Here is a 13,653-nt window from a genome sequence, read left to right as displayed (position 1 = left end):
ACTATTAACAGGCAAAATTAGACAACCCGCTTTATAAGCATCAGCCTTATACAAATCAGGAACCAGCCCTACTAAAGATTAAAACATTATCAAGATAGGATAAAGAAAATAGTATGGGACTGGCCTAGGAGTAGAGTACTAAAGATCAAAAGAATAGATAAAAGAACCTATATAACAAACAAATGAACAAAGAAAAAAGAGACAAAAACCACTCTTAAATAGAGAACAAATTGGTGGTTGCCAGAGGGAAGTGGCTGGGAGGATGGGTGAAATAAAGAGGATTAAGAGCACACTTAACCGTGATGAGCACTGAATAACGTACAGAATTGTTGTATCATTATGTTGTACACCTAAACTAATATCACACTGTGTGTTAATTATACTTCAATAACAAAAAGGGGGGAAGAAAGGAAAAAAAATTACAGAACAATGAAAATTAACTATAGCTATAGATTATGACATAGGTGAATCTTAGACATTATACTGTAAAGCAAATTTCAAATTATTAAATTTGTTATTATAACAAAAATAATTTTGAAATAAACTATTTGGAGAATTAAAGAAAAAGAACCTATATATAGAATAGTTCATGATGAAAGCTGGCATCTCAAATCAACAGAGAATGGTGAGCTATTCAATAAACAAATTAGCTATTTGGTCTGAAGAAAAAAAGCTGGATCCCTATAACTCATTCTGTGTAATAAATTTCAAATAGATCAAAGATTTAATCTAAAAAAAACCCAAAAACCAATACTGAACACACAGACCAATGAAACAGAATAGAGTCTATAAAGAAACCTGCACATATATGGTCAAATGATTTTTAATTAGGGTGCCAAGACCATTCAATGTAGAAAAGACAAATGTTGCCAGGAAAACTGGATATCCACATACAAAAGAATGAAGTTGAATGACTCCTCTCCCAACATCATATATAAAAACTAACTCAAAAGGGATCCATGATCTAAATGTAAGATCTAATACTAAAAAACTCTTACAAGAAAACATAGGGCATCAGAGTTCACAGAAAAGGAGTGCAGAAGACACAAAGACATGAATAATTTTTTAAAATATAAATCTATGTGAGACCTTTTAATCAATTAGATTGGCAAAGACTAAAAATGACTGATTAAACAGGAGAGCACAGAAATAGACTCACAAAAATGATCAACTGATCAATCTCTGACAAAGGAGCAAAAATAATTCAACAGAGATAGTTTTTTCAACAAATGGTGCTAGAACAATAGGTCACCCACATACAAAAAAGTATATCTCAACACAGACACCTTTCATATGGACTCAGACCTAAAACTATAAAACTATGAAACAATACAACTCCTGGAAGATAACACAGGAGAAAATATAGTTTACCTTGGGTTTGGTGATGACTGTTTAGATACAAAACCCAAAACACAATCCCCGAAAGGAAAAACTGGTATGTCAAACTTCATTAATATTACAAATTTCTGCTCTGCAAAAGATACTGCTAAGGGTATAAAAGATAAGCCACACAATAGGAAAAAGTATCTGTAAAACACATGTAAAGTCGAAAGATACAGGAGCCATCTGGGTTCCATTCCAGAAATTACTGAAACTAAACAGGACCCCGCAGGAATGCAACCAGCTGGGCGCCTGGGTGGCTCAGTAGGTTAAGCAGCTGCCTTCGGCTCAGGTCATGATCCCAGGGTCCTGGGATCGAGCCCCGCGTTGGGCACCCTGCTCCGTGGGAAGCCTGCTTCTCCCTCTCCCACTCCCCCTGCTTGTGTTCCCTCTCTCACTGTCTCTCTCTCTGTCAAATAAATCAATAAAAAATCTTAAAAAAAAAAGGAACACAACCAGCCTATGAAACACTATAGGATATAAACAACCCAATTTTGTGTTGTTTTTTTTTTTAAAGGTCAAGAAAAAAAAGGAAGATGAAAAAAACTAAGAGAAATAGCGATCATTCACAATCTTATCTGATCCCAAATTCAAACATACTGTAAAAATAAATATGATGGTTAGGGAAATGCAAATTAACAAGGTATTTAATGACATTAAAGGAATATGGGTAAGTTAAAAAAAAGTGTCCCTATCTTTTATATACATAAAGACATATCTCCAGATGAAATGACATGATTTACTTTAAAAAAAAAAAAGTGGTAGGAGGTTATAGATGAAAACAAGGTAAAGCTGATAATTCTAAAGTTGGATAAAGGGTACATGTACATGGGGGTTAATTATACTATCCTAACTTTTTAATATTTTTAGGCTTTTAATATTTAATTTTAGGGGCGCCTGGGTGGCACAGTCAGGTAAGCATCTGACTCTTGGTTTTAGCTCAGGTTGTGATCTCAGAGTCCTGAGATCAAGACCTGTGTTGGGCTCCACGCTCAGCATGGAGTCTGCTAAAGATTCTCTCTCCCTCTCCCTCTGCCCCTCCCCCTCCAGCTCACTCATTCTCTCTCTAAAGTCAATAAATAAATCTTAAAAAAAATTTAAGTTTCTATAGTAAAAGGTGTTAATAATATGGCCACAGGACCCCACAGGTATTCAATCAACATAATTATAAAAGCATAAAACAAAGCCAATATAACAGAAAAAAGAATAAATTCTCATTTATTCCTTCTGCTCCTATAACCTGACTATTGGGTACTGGTATGAGGAGCTAGAAACAAAATAAAGCTTCAGGCAACAGAATCCCAATGGAACCTATAATTTATCTCAACTCCAACTCTTATTACAACAATCTACGTCAAAGTTTATCAGGAAAACAGACACCCTTCACTTCAAATTGTACTCATTACCACCACAATCACTTCCAACTCAAATATGTGAGAGCTTCACCGCCAAAGCAAAAGCTATCAACTTCTGAAATCTCTGTCCCCAAACAGTTCTAACTTAACTTTTTGATATTGTCATTGCTCATATCACTTCCTGCCTGGATATTTGCAAAACAAATTCAATCATCTTTATGACTAGCCTCTACCTGCCACCAGAGACATTGCTATTTTTTTGCAAACTTCACTTTAATTCTTTAGCTCTTGTTGCCTCAGAAACATTCCATGAATCTCCATTAAATGACAAAATTAAGCCTAAATTTGCTTTGTTTTGAAAATTATCCATAATCTAACCTTATCTATATATGTTCTCCATTCCCTCCAAAGCATTACTAATTTTAAGCCTAAATTTGCTTTGTTTTGAAAATTATCCATAATCTAACCTTATCTATATATGCTCTCCATTCCCTCCAAAGCATTACTAATTCTGATCAGAATAGTTGTCTTAGTGCCGCACACGTACACTCCAATTCTTCACTCTTGTGGCTGACATCCACTCTAATTCAAAGCCATACAAAACCTTAGCTCAGGGATACCCTCTCTAATCATCCTAACTGTGGTTCAACCTCCTTACATAGGATCTCATGCCATCTGTTCTGTTCATGGTTTTGCAATTTTATATGTTTGTATAATTATTTGATTCATTTCCATCACACTCCCTCCCGCAACTGCCATAGACTTTAGGTTCCACGCTTCTAATTTTGTTCTCTCCTATTTCCTAGCACAGCCCCTAACACATAGTAGGCATTGGTTAAGTATCTGAGTAAATGGTGAATGAAGGAAGAGGACCTACCTCTTTTTAGTTTTGAACTATCTTGTCTATATCACACAACTAAGCACCTATTTCATTATTCATTATTGTTTTATGCGCATTCAATTTTGTCTGCCCAACCACCACTGTAAGCTCTTCTATAGTTCCCACAGTCTCAGCACAGGGGACACAATGACCTCAAAAAATACTGATAGCCACTGATAGAGAATAGAAGAGTATCTCTCTATAATAGAAAACTTCATTATTGCTCAGGTTCCCAGTTTCCTGACTAATGTCAATTACCCATGTTAATGTAGCACTCTTATGCTATATATAGATAATTATGCTACAGACTGCTTTCTGCTAACTAAAATCCACAGTCTCTTCTGCTTCCTAAGCATATAGCCAATTATATTTCCTAGCCTCCCTTGTTAAGGTGAGGCCATGCAACTCAGTTTTATTTTAGCTAGTGAAGTGAATGGAAGCATATTTCCAGGTCTGGCCCATAAAAGCCTCCCACGTGTGCTTTTCCATGTCTTTTCTCTTCCAGCTGGCTAGAATGGAGACAATCTTCAGAGAGACTAAGAACATCATTCAGTTTGTTGTAATTTCAAGCCTATTATAAGTATTAGTAAGATTAACATAAACCTGTCACATCACTTTTTATAATGTATTTCAGGGAATCAAATCCACACGGTGATTTGATACTCACCAGTATCTATTACATTTTTTTAATACAAATAAACCATTCTTTAGCAGTCAGAAATTTACATTATTCCCTTTACTCTATGAACTTGTATTTAATTCCATAAACTCTAAAAATTTTATTCCCATGTAACATTTTTATGTATGAAATTCTTTTATAATCCTCTGAAACAAAAAGATGTATATAAATTGAAAATTTAAAAACATTATTTCCCATTAATGTAAAGCTCTAAGTATTATATAATTTTGTCTGGATTGAGTTAATTACTGTATAGACTTAATCAAAGCAAAATAAATATATTACAAATTGTGATTATTACAAATAAAAAGGATTTTATTAGAATGCATCTTTTTTTTTAAAAGATTTTATTTATTTATTTGAGAGAAAGAATGAGAGAGAGCGAGCACATGAGAGAGGGGAGGGTCGGAGGGAGAAGCAGACTCCCTGCTGAGCAGGGAGCCTGATGCGGGACTCGATCCCGGGACTCCAGGATCATGACCTGAGCCGAAGGCAGTCGCTTAACCAACTGAGCCACCCAGGCGCCCCTAGAATGCATCTCTTAATCAGATGGATGATGGTACTCTTTTTTTAAGATTATTTCCCATACTCACAGCTGAACATTACATATTGCAAGAGTGAGAGTTCAGTACCAATTCTATTCCTATTTTTCTTATAAATACTAAAAACATTATTTGCACAAATAAGTATACATGAACAGATGAATATTTATTGTAATATACATTAAGATTCTGAACAACTCCTGAGTTTTATACCCAAACTTAAATTTATTCTACCATCAAAAATTATTTTTAATGATCTGAAAACTCACTTAGGTCCTCCTCTAATTTAGTGGAGAGAAAAAAACCTGGAACCTATCTGAACTACAAGCAAAAAGTTTTAATAATCTGCAGTCATTTGTTTCTCAATTTCTAGGACATACGTCAAAAATGTTTTTTTACCAAACCTGTCAAATGATAGGTGCCCTGTTTATCTAGATACATTAAAAAATAATTAGGAAAAACTTTTCTTAACTTCCTACAATGATAACAATGTTTTTATCCTAACAGATTTGGGTTACATAGATACATGCATTTTTTATCTAAACTCATCTAATGGTACCTTTTAAGAGCTGCATATTTCAGTATACATAAAGTTCACCTAAATGAAAAACCTCTAAACAAATAGTGAATTCTAGTCAGTGGTATGCTTAATGGAATATTTGGGGAGAAGTATACTGGACATGTACAACTTACTCTGAAATAAATTTTAAAAATAAGGTGATTAATGGATACAGGGACAGATAGATAAATGACAAAGCAACTACAGTAAACTGTTGAATCTAGAATTTAATTATAAAAGCTTCACAGAATTCTTCCAACCTAGAAGAGCCAGAAGTAGGAAGAATTCAAGAAGTTATACTGGTCATAGGAATCAGAGAAGAAACTTTACCTTTTTTTTTTAAGCTTTTCTTAAACCATCCATACATAGTTTATGCTCTGAAATTCCTCACATGGCAGCCTGCATTCTAAATGGCTAGGTGATGGTTCAAGTACTTACCACAGGCAGGGCAAAGAGGACAATTTGTTTACCAAATAAAAGTCAAAAAGGAAAAGCACTCCTCTGGGTTGGGGAGCAAAACTGACAAGAAGTTTATGTAAAGTATATTCAAAGATATCAAAGATAATTTACATAAACTCTCAAAAGTAGAGAGTAAGATATTTTGAAGATGGATTCACATTCATCATAAAGACACTAAGGGAAAAAAGGGTAACCATTAACATTACATAAAGTATGATGAGGCCTTACCTTTTAGGAATATTTATTTACTCTAAGACCAAACTAGTGGGAAAGAAAGGGTTTCGAAGTTTCTAACCTCTCTTTTCTTTGATCCAATTTCTTTTTTTTAAGATTTTATTTATTATTTGACAGGGAGATAATAAGACAGCACAAGTAGGGGGAGCAGCAGAGGGTGAGGAAGTAGCAGGCTCCCCTGAGGAGCAGGGGGCCCGATGTGGGACTCCATCCCAGGACCCTGGGATCATGACCTGAGCCAAAGGCAGATGCTTGATGACTGAGCCATCCAGGGGCCCCTCTTTGATCCAATTTTCTAGAACACAAGGTCTGGAAACCTTTACCTTTCTTGAGCTTCATTTATCCAAAAGTTCACTATCCTGAAATCTTTCTGATCAGATTTGAAATGAATCAACAGTTCAGCTTCACTCTGTATTCTAAGTCACCTACTTTTAATAGAATATGGTTTCCCCACCCTAGATGTATAAGTTTAAAAATCCAAAAAAAATTTTTAAATGGTCCAGCCAGCCATTCCAGCAATAAAATGAGAGGAAGACTAAGAGATGACCTAGATGTTGCAACCATCAGATAACTATTTAAAATAACTATGATTAATATATCAGCCGACTCAGTAGGAAAGTAAGACAACATGCAATGAACCATGGGGGAAATGCAGCAGAGAGATGGAAACTGGAAGAAAGAGTCAATGGAAATGCTAGAAATTTAAAAAATACAACTATCAGTGATGAAGAATTCCTTCAATGGGCCTAGTCAGTAAACTCCACACAAAATGAGGAAGGAATCAATGCATTTGAAGACATGTCAATAGAAATTACCCAAACCCAAACCCAAACAAAACAAAGTGGGAGAGGAAAAATAGAAGAGAGTATCTACAGCTATGGATCTGTATCAGTCTAACGTTTTTAAAAACAGAGCTCTAGAATGAGAAGAGAGAACGTAAGGCAGAAATATTTGAAGAGATAATAGTCAAAAGTTAAAAAAAAAATAAAAGACAATAAATTATTATATCCAAGATAGTTTAAAATCAAGATAAATATATATTTAAAAAAGAAAACAATAATAACACAGTACACAGCTGGATACATTAACAGTCAAACCATAGAAATCCAAATATAAAGAGGAAATCTTGAAAGCAGGCAGGGGCAGAAAAGACACATTACATATACAAAGGAAAAAAAGACAAAAATTACAGCATTACTTCTTGCCAAAACTATGCAATCTAGAAGTCAATGGGGTGACTTTTTTAAAGCACTGGGGGGAAAACTGTCAACCTAGAATTTTTTACCCAGTGAAAATATCTTTCAAAAGTTAACAGCAAAATAAGACTTTTTCATGCAATACAAAAGCTGAGAGAATCTCATCAGCAGAATTTTCCTTAAAAAAATTTCTAATTTTCCTAGAAAATTAAATTTTCCTAAAGAAAGTTGTTTTTTTTTTTAAGATTTTTACTTATTTATTTGAGAGGGAGAGAGAACACAAGTGGGGGAAGAGCAGAGGGAGAGGGACAAGCAGACTCCCACTGAGTGCGGAGCCTGATGTGGGGTCTGATGTCAAGACCCAAGTTGAAACCAAGAGTTGGATGCTCAACCGACTGAGCCACCCAGGCACCCCTCCTAAAGAAAGTTCTTTAGGGAGGAGTTTTATACCAAACTAAGATTGGGGCCTACAGAAAGAAAGCAAGCGTGTAAGATATAGTTAAAATGAAAATAAATAAAGGACTTACTTTTCTTATTTTTAGTTATTTTAAAAGGTAATTTTGTGTAAAGCAAAAACAAAAAATATATTACGGAGTTCATAACATGTAAAAGTAAAATGTTTAACAGTGACAGCATAAAGGATAGGAGAAAAGAACTGGAAGTACTCAACTATAAGGTTCTTACCCTACATGAAGTGACATAAATATAAAGGTAGACTACAATAAGTCAAAAATGTATTATTTGACTCTAAAGCAACCAATAAATTTTTTAAAAGTTTAAACTACAATAAGCCAATAGTGGAGAAAAAATAGAATCACAAAAACAATTCTATTCACCCAAAAGAAGGCATAAGAAGAGTTATATAAAAAAAAGAGATGAGACAAAGAGAAAATAACTAGTAAGATGCAAGATTTAAATCCAAACATATGAACAATTACATTAAACATAAATGGTCTAGAAATATTGATTTTTATATTGACTATGTATCTATCATCTTGCTAAATTTATATATTAATTCTAATAGTTCAATAGCAGATTCTTACATTTTACATGTATGTAATAACATAATATGTAATTTGTGACATTTTTTTACTTTCTTTTGAAACCCTATGCCATCTGTTTCTTTTTCTTGCAATACCACATTAATGCAGGCCTGCAGTAGAACTGAACAAGTGTGGGAAGTGGATATGCTTGTTCAACACTGCAAGATAACATGAAGTTTGATGCATTTTCTGCCTTTTCAAATTATTAAAATATCTTTCTATTTTTATTGTTTGAAGTATTTTTAACCAAAATGGAGGCTGGCTACCATCAGGATTTTTCTGCATGTATTGAGATGTACTGTATATATTTGTAAAATTATTTGTTTTCCTATTAATGTTGTGAATTCGACAGATAGATTTCTGAATTTTAAATCACACTGCATTTCTGAAATAAATCCAAATATGCCATGAAAAAAAAAACAGTACTTAAAGGTAAGAATAAGATTACAGGACAAAAGACATTAAGTGTCAGAAAGTAGAGAAAAGCATTGCTAAAATCTAAAGCAAGAAGAAAGTAAACCATGTAGAACATTTTCATTGGTTTAGCGCTTATTTACATATCTAATAAATACTTTAGAGAACTGAGGATTACTTTAGAAAATAAATATAATGGAAGAAATATGTCCTATAATAACAGACAACTATAGTATCAAGTAAATGGAGAAAATATGCCTGACTTCCAAAACAAACCTGAACACATTAGTTTCAAAGATGAAGAAAGTGAGAAGGGTCTGAAGAATGTAATGAGAAGAAGCAAGGAAGACTCAGTCCCATCCCCTCCACTGCAGGCTCAGTGGCCTAAAGGACTAAAGGAGAAAAAAATGGCCATCATTTAAGAGGTCTGCTGGGGCAGTATCCTAGGGGAGAGTTGGGTATCTGTTAGAACAAGAAAATAAAAGGAACACTCAGTAAAGAGACTGAGGAATTAGGGTATTATTTTGATTATGAACTCCAGGGAGGGAGTTCAAGAGTAGGGGATAGGTGAGAACAGGGATAGAACATGCTGACAGCCTTAAGGAGATGAGATGTGAGAGAGAAAAGGTGTGACAGCAATCCGGGCCTTTGGATGTTACCCAATATAAACAGGGATAAATAATGAGAGAATTCCTGGTTATTCAAGGCAGATGGTGGTCAGATTGTGAGCGCTGGCAGGTAGGAAAAGGTGGGTATTTGGAGTTCCTTTTGACCACTTTTGATCAATGGGGCAAATCCTTATTTTTCAGTCTTTTTCTTAACTGACTTTCCTAACATTTGAGATTATAGCCCAATATCATTCTTGAAGTCATCTCCCCTTCCAGTTTTTTTTAGTTTCTCCTACTACCTCTCTTACCATTCCTTCTTTCCACTGACTCCTTCTCTTCTACTAACTTAATATTTCTGTGGTTCGGTCCTGCTTTCTTCTCTCTACAGACAACCTCACGCTCCCTTGATTTCATCCACACGCGTAGTTTTAGTCACTGCCTATATTCAGCTTCCTAATGGACATCTTCCTTTAGCTATTCAGCGGGTACTTCAATGACCAACATCTCCAAGAATTAAACAGCATCTTTTTGCCCAAATCAGCTATTCTCCCTATATCCCCTCTCTAGTATAAAACAATAATGTGATTTTTTTCTACTATCTCAAATTTGGTTGAAGTGAGAACTACAAATAATAAGCCCCCACACTCTAAAAACTAAGACAAGACATCCATGGCAGACTACCGTCATCTACCTCCTGCCTATTGAAAATAAAACAAAACAGATTAGAAATAGAAGTGAATTCATAAAGACAGAATGCTAAGGCTTTATACCTCAGTAAGAACAAAGGCAGGGGCTCTCCAAGAAAATCTCTGGGATAGACTGGGTGACAACTCTAAGAAGGGAAAACAGACATCTTAATTTTTGGTTGGCAACATACTGTGATAAAGAAACTGTGTGTGTGTGTGTGTGTGTGTGTGTGTGTGTGTGTGTGTGTGTGTGATAAACTCTCAAGTCTATCTTGGTCTAGCCACACCAGAAATGAATGCAATGAGAGAGTTCCTGGGAGAACCTGACACATACCTCCAGGAGTTTAGGACATACGTGAACACAGAAACTGGTCCCAGCCTGCAGAAGGGCTACAGCATCTTGATGGGCCAAAGACACGTACCTCTGCTGTAAGGGTGCTCTGCAGTAAAAGGCTGTAGACTACAGGAGTCAAGCGACAGCCAGGAGAAAACTGCCAAAGATAGCCTGAGTGTGTATCACACTCTTGACAGAGAACTGGGCAATGGGGACATATCCACAGGGGTCTCCAAAAACTTTCCTAAACGCACATCTGTGAAAGTCCACACTTGAACACCTGCCACACTGGCCACTAGATTACAACAGTCTCAGTCATATAAAACTTTGTCCGTTCTCTTCTAATCTTCCTTCCAGTCAGCAGCCAAAAGCAGAAGTGGGGGAGGTAGAAGAGGGGAAGAAACACTCCTCTTCTCCACTACATGGTCCCTGAGCCATGATTAGGTCTGAGTTGAAGAGAGAAGCTTTCAACTAGATTCAAAGTTTTGACTAGATTTTTCATACCTGTGAATTTAATCACCAAAGTAAGGCTTGTTCTTACAGTTAAAAATAACCTCTTGTCAAGAGGTAGGGGAGGAAGATCCAAGATCTCATGGCTAAAGTCAAGGATGAGAGAAAAACAAGCTAGTTCCTCTTTGTACGCCATCAGGTATCGCCCATATACCAGTCATACTAGTCCATAGTGCCACCACCTACTCTGTTATTCAAGTCAGGAATCTAGGAGTCATCCTAGAGCCTTCTCCTCCCTAGGACCCTGACATCCAATCTTATGTCTTAAAGTTTTTTTAACACATCTCTTCTTCCCAAGCCTCTTAGCTACTAGTCTAGCTCAAACATAAAGTACTATAATAATCTAACTTAGTGATTGCCCACCCTGGCCCACACTTAAGAATTTTAAAATATTAAAATGCCTAGGCTCCAGTCTTAGAGACCTTCATTTAAACAGTCAGGGTAGGACCCAGCCATTAGTGTTTTCAGGGGGTCCCAGGGTGCTTCAAAAGTTCAGCCAAGGTTGAGAATCACTAACCTAACTGGTCTCTCTCAAAATTCAGACTTACTTTCTTCCAAACTATCTTTCATAATGCCACAAGAATCATCTTTTTAAAAATGCATATCTGATATTTTCCTAGAGTAGTAGTTTTCAATCTAGGGTACCCATTAAAATCACTTAGAGAGCTTTTAAAAATCCTGACACCAGGCCAAACTCCAGATCAATTAAAACAGTCTCTGGGGATAGGAACCAGGCACTCCCCAGGTGATCCCAATGTGCAGACAAGGACACCATTCCCCTAGAAGCAACGGAAAGCCACAGAAAGTCTTCAAGAACAATACAGGGCAAACTTCCCTGAAGATAATAAAACCTTCCATCTAACCACAGCACCCTGAGCTCTACACTACCAAAGCAATGTAGTTCCCTCAAAGGGCCACACACTTTTCCACTTTTGTGTAAAGTATTACTTCAATCCAGAAAGCCTCCTCTGCTCACCCACAGCTAAGACCCAAAATACCTTTAAAGTTAAGACCTTTCAAGAATAGCCTTTGTATAAAATTTCCCTGACACACAACAGAGCTCATCAACCCACTTGTGACCATCATGATTCTGTAGGGCAATTTTTAATGTTTAAGTCTAACTTCCCTGTTGAAATGAAAAACTTGTCTTATTCATGCTTTTATCCCCAATGCCTATCACTATGCATAGCACATAGTTAGCACTCAAATATCTACTGAATTCATTTCATTTAATAATTAATTTCTATTATTATGCAGTAGAATCCCATTTTAATGAACTATAAGAGACATTATATTTATACATTATATTCAAGTTCACTAAGACATAAACCACCAGCTATACTTTTTTAAAAATGTAAAACAAATGTTTAATGTTTGTTCTATTTATGAATAATAATAGTAAGTTAAGGGAGAAGGCAGTACAAAGGGTAGTAAGTTTCCAGAATCACAAAGGCAGTATCTTACAGAATAATGATGCTTAGCTTTCCACCTGAATATGTCCTTTAAAACATACCTTTTCAAAATGTTATGCTGGTATAATGACTCGGTATGTTTTAGGAAAGTGAGCGAAGACTACTTACTTGACCTAAGAGTAAAACTATAGCTACCTTAAAATGAAAACAAATTATGAAAAGCTTTTGAATGCTCTGAATGAACTGTACTTAAGTCTAAAAACTGAGAATCTGATTACCAGCATTTGATGGCAATTTCTAGTACCCTGGGTACTCTGTTTCCCAGCAAAAGCTCAGATCTCCATGAAACCCAGGACAGTTTAAGCAGAAAACAGAGTATTTTATCAAAATAACAATAATAAAGTTACATTTAACATTTTATATTCATATAGTCACTACATATGTGACTTCCCAAAGACAGTAATTTTGCACAAATATTAACTGAAGATCTAAACACATCATGTACCTCATTCAAAAGATTTTTGTTGTACCCATCTTCATATGGGCCATGGAAATTATCTTAGCATGCAAAATGATTACTAGGTTACTATGTGTTTAGAGTAAGGCTTTTTTTCTGCCATATATCCTTGATTACTAAATTAATCTAGTATTCGATGAATGCCTACTACTTGCTTGGGAATATATTAAAACTGAAGTATCTAAAGTGACTAGTAAGAACATAAAGGCATTAACCACAACACTTGGCATTTGTGGCTAATTTTTTTTTTTTACCTTATTTGGCGATTTCAAAGGTGAGATGGCTATTTTATTTGGTGTCTGTGTTGTAGAATTTAAAGTTGATCCAATAACACCACTTTCAGATATTGTTATGGTCTTTGATGGAGTCCCAGGAGTAGACTGTGAAAGAACCCTACCTGCAAATGAGAGGCAGCACATCAGTTTGACTTTTTTCAATAATAATATAAAAATGTATGTGTTGATGATCTACACCCACAAGGACTGTAGTATATATGTTCACTACTTCATATGTATCTACATATGAACTCAAACACTCAAGTGAGTCCCTAATGAACTAAGTTGAAACTAGTCAGAAGGAAACAAAACAATGCTTCTTAGTAATACTTTGTATCTTAATACCGCTTTATGTAAAGTCCATGAAAACACATCTGCTCACATTCTCATCAATCCTGTTAGGCTCTATCTATCATAATTAGAAAATAGGCTCAGGACAACTATGCAACATGCCCTGCATAACGCAGCTCCTGAAAGTCAGGCCTTGAATCCAAGTCTCAAAACTTTTCTCTGTACTATACTACAGCTGTCTTACTCTGAACTTAACCCATTCAGGACACAATTTAAAGC

The 13,653-nt window shown here is 35.5% G+C and overlaps 1 protein-coding gene across 1 annotated transcript in view; it reads right to left on the bottom strand.

Annotated features, from left to right (window-relative positions):
• The window catches only part of LIN54 (lin-54 DREAM MuvB core complex component), a 61,356-nt gene that overhangs the window by 25,840 nt on the left and 21,863 nt on the right, over positions 1-13,653 (bottom strand). The window contains 1 exon segment of the mRNA XM_088021137.1: positions 13,063-13,205. Coding sequence (XP_087877263.1) covers positions 13,063-13,205 — 143 coding nt within the window.

The sequence above is a fragment of the Eumetopias jubatus genome, unplaced genomic scaffold (genome assembly GCF_037043125.1).
Source record: "Eumetopias jubatus isolate StellerSeaLion01/CBP00866 unplaced genomic scaffold, mEumJub1_p1.0 scaffold_2, whole genome shotgun sequence".
Taxonomy (NCBI): domain Eukaryota; kingdom Metazoa; phylum Chordata; class Mammalia; order Carnivora; family Otariidae; genus Eumetopias; species Eumetopias jubatus.
Note: the sequence above shows the minus strand (reverse complement) of the source record. Positions and strands in the feature narration are given on the sequence as shown.